A 9603-nucleotide genomic window follows, 5' to 3' on the forward strand; every position below is an offset into this window, starting at 1 on the left:
GGGAGAGAACTTAGGGTTGTTTAGTCATTGATTTTATATTTTAAAAAGTGAAATATTACAAGAAAGTATTTAGAAATAAAAAATATTGCACAAACACTGATTTTCTTAAACTTTTCTTAACATGTTCTAAACATGACTATTTGTGGTAATCACCAAAAACGGAAAACATGTTGAATGAGATTTTATTGGTATGACATACACTTTTACAATTTTAAATACACTTCAACTGTTTAATTACACCTATCATTTCTAGAAAATAATGATGTAATGCATGTGTTAGTTTTTGGATTGACCAAATCTGCAACAAACAGTCAACAACCATAATTATTAATACCCATGAATTATTACTTACGAAAAAAAACATTACAAATATTATAATACAACAACAAAAAATAACTAATTTAATGTAAGTTCTCAATAATACTTCTCAAACATGTCATGACCATAATTTAATGTTAGTGATCAATAATATTTAATCAAACATAATTACTGTAATTTACAACATGCTTTACCCTAAACAGATGCGATAGCGTGAGAACGTCAGGACTGGATGTACACATATGGGCATAACCACGTGACACATAAAATAGGTCATCAATCACTTTAGACGGTTTGCGTTCAACTGTATTCTCTCTAATATATCAAATTGAAATATGCATGCTTTACAGAAAATACATTACTGCAAATTAAAAAAAATGTTAAGAACATTTACTCTCTGTGTCCAATTATTGGGTCATATTTTATTGCTTTGATGTAATAATAACTTCAATGAAGTCAAAGAGTAAAAAACCCATGTGTCCATAATCCTAATTCCTAATCATCTATAAATATTTGCTAGGTATAGCCCCGACTTATCTCAGCTCACTGGTCACCATAGCAGCACCCACCAATAGCACGCACCCCAGCAGGTATATTTCACTGGTCACCCCCAAAGCCTATTCCTACTTTGGCCACCTTTCCTTCCAGTTCTCTGCTGCCAATGACTGGAATGAATTACAAAAATCACTGAAACTGGAGACTCATACCTCCCTCACTAGCATTAAGCATCAGCTGTCAGAGCAGCTCACAGATCACTGCACCTATACATAGCCCATCTGTAAATAGCCCATCCAACTACCTCCTCCCCATATTGTTATTTTTTTATATTTTTGCTCCTTTGCACCCCAGAATCTCTACTTGCACATTCATCTTCTGCACATCCATCACTCCAATGTTTCATTGCTAAAATTGTAATTATTTCCCCACTAGGGCCTTACCGCCCTAATCCTACCTCATTTGCACACACTGTATATATTTTTCCTATTGTGTTATTGACTGTATGTTTGTTTATTCCATGTGTAACTCTGTGTTGTTGTTTGTGTCGCACCGCTTTGCTTTATCTTGGCCAGGTGGCAGTTGTAAATGAGAACTTGTTCTCAACTGGTCTAACTGGTTAAATAAAGGTGAAATAAAATAAAATAATTCAGGTGTGTGAACCATAAACCTATGGATGGTTATGGCCCAGAAAAAATATATAATCATTTTCTAGGGCTGTTGCGGTGACTATATTACCGCCACACTGGCTGTCATGAGTCATGAACGCAGTAAAATGCCATGCGACCTTAGAGTCACGGTAATCTCCCTTTGTGCGGTCTGGTAGTACACAACTCGCGGTCATCAGATCCCTCTAACCACTCTGAAATCAATGCAAATGCAATCGAAAATCACATCAAACACATAATCAAAACAGTATGTGCTTTTAAAACTAATCTCACTGTGATTGTTAGGTTAGATTACTTGTTAGATATTACTGCATTGTCGGAACTAGAAGCACAAGCATTTCGCTACACTCCCATTAACATTGCTAACCATGTGTATGTAACAAATAAATGTGATTTGATTTATCAGTTTGAAGAAAGAGGTTCAACGACAGGTTGAAACTGAGTGGAAAACATGGATGTGGATGTCGCTTCAAAGCCTAACACAATGAAATGGACAGCGCTAAGGTGATGATTAATTCAAAAGGCCAAGCCCGAAAAAAAAAACCTGCATTTAAATAATGATTGTGCCATTATACAACACATAGCCTACCACATGGTATGCATGTCAGAGAAATGTTTAAAAAACTGATTTTATGATGTCTATGGTACATAATTGGTCTATCCTATACAAATTCAGTTAGCCAACAATTATAGATAATTTGTACTTGATTTTGAATAGCCTTGTAATAGTTTTTTTAAAATAACTAATAGGCTGACACATTACCTTTAGCTACAGACTATCTCACCACCGTGCATTTCCATCTCCATCTCTCCTTCATTTCTTATTGGAGCACGCTGAGAGAGGGGCTGTCAACAGTTTAATGAATTATCTTTAGTTGTTAAAACATGTTACTTTAAATTTTCCGAACAGATTTAACTTGGTTGGCCAAATTAAGCACTTGTTAGCTGCAGGAACCGGGTTGGAGAGCCCATAGCATACAGAGTTTGGGCGGAATATCACCTGTCGCGCCGCTCGACTGTTTAGTGGTTGATGTGTGTGGGGTGAAAAACCGAGTAGCCTACCTCATTAGTTTAAAAAAAATAAAAATACTGTCAGGAAAGCGGCTTCTATTCGCTATTCGAGTGCATACTGATGACATACTTCCCCCGCCTCTGTTCCTGCACATTTGATAATGGCCCATTCTAAATTAAAATTAATTTGACATATTAGTAAAGGCAAGATTAAACTGTGGGTGAAAAAAATAATACTAAATAAAAATATGATCACTCGATGAGAGAACAGCTTGTGCAGCCACAGGCAAGGACCGGGGCGCCAAGTTTTTTTGCGACTTTCTCAAATCATCAATAGCCTATAGTCGCATCATGTTTTGATTTTTAAGGTTTGTACAATATAACTCTTTAGGACCTGCTTTAAATGATCACTTTTACGCTCAACATAGCCACTTCATATGCGCACTCGCTCCAGAATATGACAAATATCCTATCTATTTTATTCGGCTAAGTTCAATTACATTAATCTTACTATAAAATCACATGTAATAAACTATTGGAACGGGACTCAAGCATATTTTGTCTGCTAAATGAACAAGCCTACAGACTATGGTATGGCGCAAAGCCAAAGCCAAATACATTTTCTTCATATCATAATGTTTATATAGACCTTCCTAAAATAAATAATAGGTTTATTGCTTTGGTGTATATTCAATTGATTTAAACTTTTTAAATGTAGATGTTCCAAAAGTGCTGTGTGGCTTGTATACAGCTGGTATGAGTGGAGGCATCCAAATGCTAAACGTGTTTATGTTAATTAATAGTCAATTACAGTGAGACCAGCAGCCTTTTGCATGACAATAACCGACTGACAACATTTCATGACTGCCACAGCCCTATGTGCTACCATACCCTCGATTTTTTACAAAACTATGAAATATATATATATATATATATATATATATATATATATATATATATATATATATATATATATATATATATATATGGACAAGCAGCTACATATGTTGGACAAGCAGCTATTGTTCACTAGGAGCGCCGCCTCTGAATGAGCATTTCCTGTTCGCTTATGGCGGAGTACAGCTCACTGAGTGGGCCGGCAGGTAGCCTAGTGGTTAGAGTGTTGGGCCAGTAACCGAAAAGATGCTAGATCGAATCCCTGAACTGACAAGGTTCTGTCGTTAACCCACCCCTAGGTCGTAATTAAAAATAAGAATTTGCTCTTAACTGACTTGCCTAGTTAAATAAAAGGTTAAAAAAATATATATAATAATAATAATAACTCATCTACTTAGAGTTACTGTCCCTTAGCAGAAGGTGTCCTGCTTGGTCATGAAGACGCGTAGCTTCATGGTAGACAGCATTGGCTGCTTTCTCTGCTGCCTCCTGTACCGTCTCTGCCTCCTCTGCTGCAGTAGCTCCTACTATCCCTCCTCTTACTGCTCCTGCTATTGCGGCCATCCCAACGACAACTCCTGCAGCTATGCCTACCCCTGCACCTGTCTTTGAATCCCCTCTCATGGTCGCCCTGTTCTTTGCTACAAGTACTGGTCGTACTGCCTTTGTCACGGCTGCTGGCCCTATTGTCATTGAAGCTGCAATCTGACGTTTGACTAAATTAAACAGTGGTTTTGTAGCGAATGGAAGTGGGATCCCTATCACCAGTGCCACCCCAAGAAAAGCTCCTATCACTGCACCTGTTGCTATCCCTGACCATTTGATCAGGAGTTTCTTCCTTGCTCTTTTCTTGACTTGTTTTCTCATCTCTTCCTCTGACATCTGGCCTTTTAACTCCTTCCTAAGACCCTCTATCTCTGCTTGTATTAATCTCTCTGCCTCTTGGAGCATCTCGTTGGTGTAGAACCCTCCTCCGTTATCTCTCACCATCTTCTCTATGGTGTTGAGTAACTCTGCTACTTGGTACTGGTTGCTGTACGGACCCTGCTGATTGGTGTTCCAGTATTTGTTGTCGATGACGTGACAGCGGCCTCCACATTTCTCCACAAGCTTGTTCAGTTCAGCATTCTGTTGGACAAACTTCTCAACGGTCAAACCATTGAGCTGGTCACCATGAGTGAAGAGGACTGTAGCATATTTGAAGGCCTCTGGTGAAAAATACGTCTCGACTTTCGCTACGGCTTCGTTCTCGTGGACTGTGTACCGTTCCACTTTCAGTACAATGAGAAAGGCATGCGGCCCTGGAGCACACTCTGTTATACATTTAACTATTTTAGGTTTCAGCTCCTCTTCAGGGATGTCAGTGTCAAAGAATCCAGGTGTGTCAATCAGGGTGATGTTTCTCCCTTTGATGTTCTTGGTATGAGCTTTACATTTCTGTGTTGAGGAGGTGGAGGAACTGTCTACGAGGAACACATCATCTTGTCTGAAGATGGTGTTTCCAGCACTGCTTTTACCTCCTCCGGTTTTCCCCAGCAGCACAATCCTGATGTCTATAGGGATCGTCCAGAATTATAACTTGAAATGGATCAATCATATAGTAATAATGTATTTGATTTAAAGGTGGGGGTGAAGTGTTGTACCTCACCTTGCTCTGGTCGAGTGCCTAATACGAACCCTCTGAGATGCAAAGCATTCTGGGCAGTCTGAAAAGCCTGTAGATTAGAACAAACAATACAACTGCAATGAAGGACTGTAACTGTTATTATTGAAAACATCTATAATTATGGATGTATGACAGTATTATAAAATGGCTTGGCTGAAATAGTGAAGTTAAAGTATGTTTTCCCCAATGCACTGAGTGAGACCTTCTTCAAAAGTCTCTGCTCACCTTGGTAGAATCTCTGTCATTTGGATGGACAATGATGCGGACAAGGAAGGGGGTTCTGCTCGCTCGGTTCTGCTCATACGTACGGATCTCTTCTAGCAGAACCTGTGTTACCACATTGTCAGGGAACTGGAGAACCACACCAGTTCCAACTAAAGGGAAGGCAACGGAACGGAAGCGCCGCTTCTCACAAGAGGTCAAAATGTTCCTCACACCCTGCCTCAGAGCCTGAGAGAGGACCGGAGGTCAAGTGTTAATGGAGGTTCAAAGGTAACAGCACACACACACACACACACACACACACGACCCACCTGTACTGCTGGTCCTTGGGGTTTGTTGTCCCAATGTGCACAGCTGAGGAAGAAGACACGGCCAGAGCTGAGACCCGACAGTCCCTCCACCAGGACGTTGTCACCAGGTGCAGTCCGTCCCCCTGATTTCCTCACAAACGCTGTCATCATCCCTGGTCCAGCTGCCTCCAACAACGCATTACCAACACGGGAGGAGAGAGGGTCACTGCCAACCATGGGGGACACCAGGGCATCCACCTTCAGAGAAAAAGAGATGGAAAAAAAGAGAGAACATTGAGTCAGTATGAAGTCAACCTAATTCACAGAATGTTGTTGAATCAAGGCTGCGGCCATGTCAGTGTGTCTCTCTCTCACCTCCTGTTTCTCTATGGTTCCCTGGATGATCTCCACCTGGACACAGACCTCTGGAGCCACTGGTCCCCTGGTGGAGGCAGCAGTGGTGTCTCTCTGAGGAGCATGTGTAGTGGTAGTGGTGGTGCTGGACTCTACCTCCCACCCAGGAAACTCCCTCTTCCCCTCTAATAGCCTATCACAGGCCTCCTGCATGGCTTTCACTGCCTCTCCACTCACATCAATCAGAGTGACCTTGGTAAGGATGTGCTGTTTCCTCCCAAAGTCCCTCACTGCAGAGACTATGGCCTCAGAGCACACCTTCAGAGGAACGCCCAATATCCCCGAGCTGATGCAGGGCATGGCCAAGGTCTGGAGTTCCATGGTCTCTGCCAGATCCAGGACTGCCTTTACTGTCTTCTCCAGCAAAGGGCGCTCATTCCTACCTACGCTGCCCCCTACTGGTCCCACTGCATGCAGCAGCATCTTACAAGGCAGATTCCCTCCTGTAGTCTCTACCACTGTACCTGTGGGCACTCTCCCTATCTGCCTAACCAGATCCCTGCTGGCCCGCTGTACCTCAGGGCCCCCCGCCCGGCTCAGAGCTGCAGCCACGCCCTCAGCATGATCCAGGTCCTCATTGGCTGCGTTCACCAGCGCATCCGCCTGTTCCTTGGTGATGTCACCTTGACAAACAACTACCTGCAGTCCCAGACGGAGGCGATAGCTGGTGGCTGCGACCATCTCCTCCTGTATCGATCCGGTTCCTGCTTCGCTGACTACGCCATCCTGATTCTGTTGATGGTGTCTCACGACTCTTACACTGGACCTGCCCATCAGAAAGGCCCCAATCTCCTCACTCAGCTCCTGAACCTCCTTCATGTGGCCCAGCAGCTGCACTCTACACCCAGGACCATACCTGGCCACCACCCTGCATCTGCTCTGGTTCATCTTCACCTTCGTCTCAAGCTTAGACTTCAGTTCAGCCAGGAGGGCACCGTTGGGCACGTCAATCTTCTCCTCCCCAAACTCCCCCAGCAGATCCTTCTCAGCCTGCTCCAGTTTCCCAGAGGAGAGGGAGAACAGACGGAGCTCTGTATCCCCCAACTCTACCTCCACATGGAGTCCCAACCCCAGCAGACTGCTCAGGTTCCCAGGCCTCCCATACTCCTCCCTCAGGAAGGACAGGAGGTGGGGGGACACCTCAGGCACCACCCGCTCCAGCACCAGAGAGATTTTATCTGTAACTAACTGTCTGGCTGCCTGGACTTCATTTGCATAGCCGTGCAGTACCAGCTGAGCTGAGTCACCGCGTGTCACCTTCACCCCTGGAACAACCTCACCTAGATCCTTCTCTATCATTTCACCTAGAAGAAGGAGCTGGACCTGTCCCAGATGACAGGTGGTGCTGATCTTCTCCTGCTTCCCTGTGCTCAGACGATGGAGTACATGTTCTTGACCACCAGGTGGAGATGTCTCGACCAGGAGGGAGTGGTGACTCTAGATTTGGAAAACAAGTGAGTCATTGCAGGGTAATTTCACTGTGGTCATGACAACAATATTTTATTATCTTTCTATGATTATTGCAGTTCAACAGTACTACTGCTTCTGGGATATCTGATGATTCTCCATTCTAGCGTGGAGGTATTTTTCAGTTTACTTTAACATGGTTATATTTAGTTAAAATGACTATATTCCCTCAATATTACAGAACCATACATTTATACCTCACAAACTGGCAAACATCCAAGTGTGGGCTAACAGTGCAAATACAACAACAGTGTATTGTCGTCATGGTGATATGTGACTCTGTTTTGGTGTGTTTGTATAGACTGGCCTCACCTGACTACTGACTGGGTAGGTTGTTGTGGGTGGAGGCTCCTGACTGCTGACTGGGGAGGTTGTTGTGGGTGGAGGCTCCTGACTGCTGACTGGGGAGGTTGTTGTGGGTGGAGGCTCCTGGCTGTCTCTCAGAGTGAGGAAGAGAGGTCCTCCAGGCATCTCCAAAACATGATTAGGTTTCTGAAGTACCCTCTGCTGGACTGGAAGAGATAGAGTCATATTGAGTTGTTGTTGTCATGTAGTTGTATTAATAACAATACCAACAATAATAATAAGTTGTACTATATATTAAGCCTTTTGCATTCACTCCAGGACTTGAAGAGTTAAAGGCTACATAGGCTAGAGGAGTTGTGCTATAAAGTTATTAATGAATATACTGTATGTATATCTATAGTTATTAAATCATCTCAAAAGTTATTAAAATAACAACTTTCTCCCTTTTTAGATTGATAAAGCACTGTAGAATTAATCAATATAATGAAAAGCCAAAGTAATGCATTTGCGCATGCCTGTCTGCATAAACGTAGCCTGGCTATGGTAAAGTGAAATTTAAGCCGATACCAGATTTATTTGTTGTGTATGTCTGAAAAACATTCATATTCAACAAATCCTACTACAAATACTACTTTAAATATTATTGTTTCACCCAAGTGTAGCCCTATTCAAATAATACATATTAAACATGTAGAATAACATATTGAAAAACAAACGTTCACTTATGAACGACTTTGGCAAGACTTGACTATATGGTAATACCGCACTCCATATTCAATCCCTTAGCCTAAACATTTTCGTACCTGTCTGGTCAATAAATGCGATCTTGTAGACTTTGTCACCAACTGATTCTACTGGTCCACAATCTCCGCCACCGGATTTACGTTTAATTCCAAAGTACCTTTTTATCATATTTTTCTGTGATGGGACCACAGTCTGACACTCGAAGAAAACAGGGTATTTGAAAACGTCCATATTATAAAGTAGCCTGGCTATTATTTGTCGTTGACCCTATTAGAAAGAGCAAATCAGTCGATCGAGGAGAATACGTAGACGACACTACATGCACGCTCGGACTCCTATATTTTGATCATATTTGCTTGAACTTTAGATATGGTCCGCCCTGGCCCAAAAATAGACGTCTATTATTGGTCCAGATTTTGTCAGTCCAGACCATCCCCAAATCAACTTCCGTGGATTTGTGGCACTCTTGAGGGGATTCGATTAATATGTCCCGGGCGCCAAGGTAGGAGGGTTTTGCAGCGGGTGCAAGTAGATTGATCATACGGAAATTGTTAGGATTGTAAGAAAAGCGATCCGTGAAACATGAAACGTAACCGTTAAATTACATTTGTAAACGTACAAACCCTATGTTACGACTATGAATGAACATTTACACGTTCAATTCTTACTTTATGTATGCCTTTACTCGTTTACATCTATGTTTTATATGTACAAACTTGTCAGGAATGTGGTATCAGCAAAGGACATGAACCGAAAGTAGCTAGTCGAAATTAGATAGTATCTCGAGCCCAAACGTGAGTATTGCTTTGCAATTTCCGGTTTCATTTCTCCCCCCAAAAAGTCAAGGGCTGGGCAAAAAAGTCCAAGTACTCCTGACTGCAGTGTGCAGTTCGGCTGGCTCAATGTGGGCGGAATCAGACGTTTGACTCCGCACACTTCTGACCCCGCCCATCGTTTTTTTTTTGTCCGTCTGAGTTTTGACAGTCACACATTGAAGACAAACACACACATTTGTGCAAGACACACGTTGAATACAAACATATTTCATTTTTGAAGATCCGTAAGAAATACGATGTAAAGTGGGACCAGCACATGTGTTGTCACA

General features: G+C 42.4%; 1 protein-coding gene across 2 annotated transcripts; it reads right to left on the reverse strand.

The window, feature by feature from the left end:
• Positions 1-166: 166 nt before the first annotated feature.
• Positions 167-9399, reverse strand: LOC149980796 (uncharacterized). 2 transcript variants are annotated; one of them, XM_021614793.3, is made up of 7 exons: positions 8558-9399; positions 7761-7960; positions 5943-7418; positions 5589-5825; positions 5281-5505; positions 5038-5104; positions 167-4942 (listed from the first exon to the last, which is right to left on the reverse strand). In XM_021614793.3, the coding sequence occupies exons 1-7, from the start codon at positions 8727-8729 to the stop codon at positions 3780-3782; spliced, it is 3540 nt and encodes a 1179-aa protein (XP_021470468.2). In that variant the 5' UTR covers positions 8730-9399; the 3' UTR covers positions 167-3779. The 2 variants fall into 2 exon arrangements, with proteins under 2 accessions (XP_021470468.2, XP_090039683.1); XM_090183557.1 differs by having other exon boundaries at positions 8656-8842.
• Between the last annotated feature and the right edge of the window lie 204 nt (positions 9400-9603).

The sequence above is a fragment of the Oncorhynchus mykiss genome, chromosome 9 (assembly GCF_057628025.1).
Source record: "Oncorhynchus mykiss isolate SJ-2025 chromosome 9, ASM5762802v1, whole genome shotgun sequence".
NCBI lineage: Eukaryota > Metazoa > Chordata > Actinopteri > Salmoniformes > Salmonidae > Oncorhynchus > Oncorhynchus mykiss.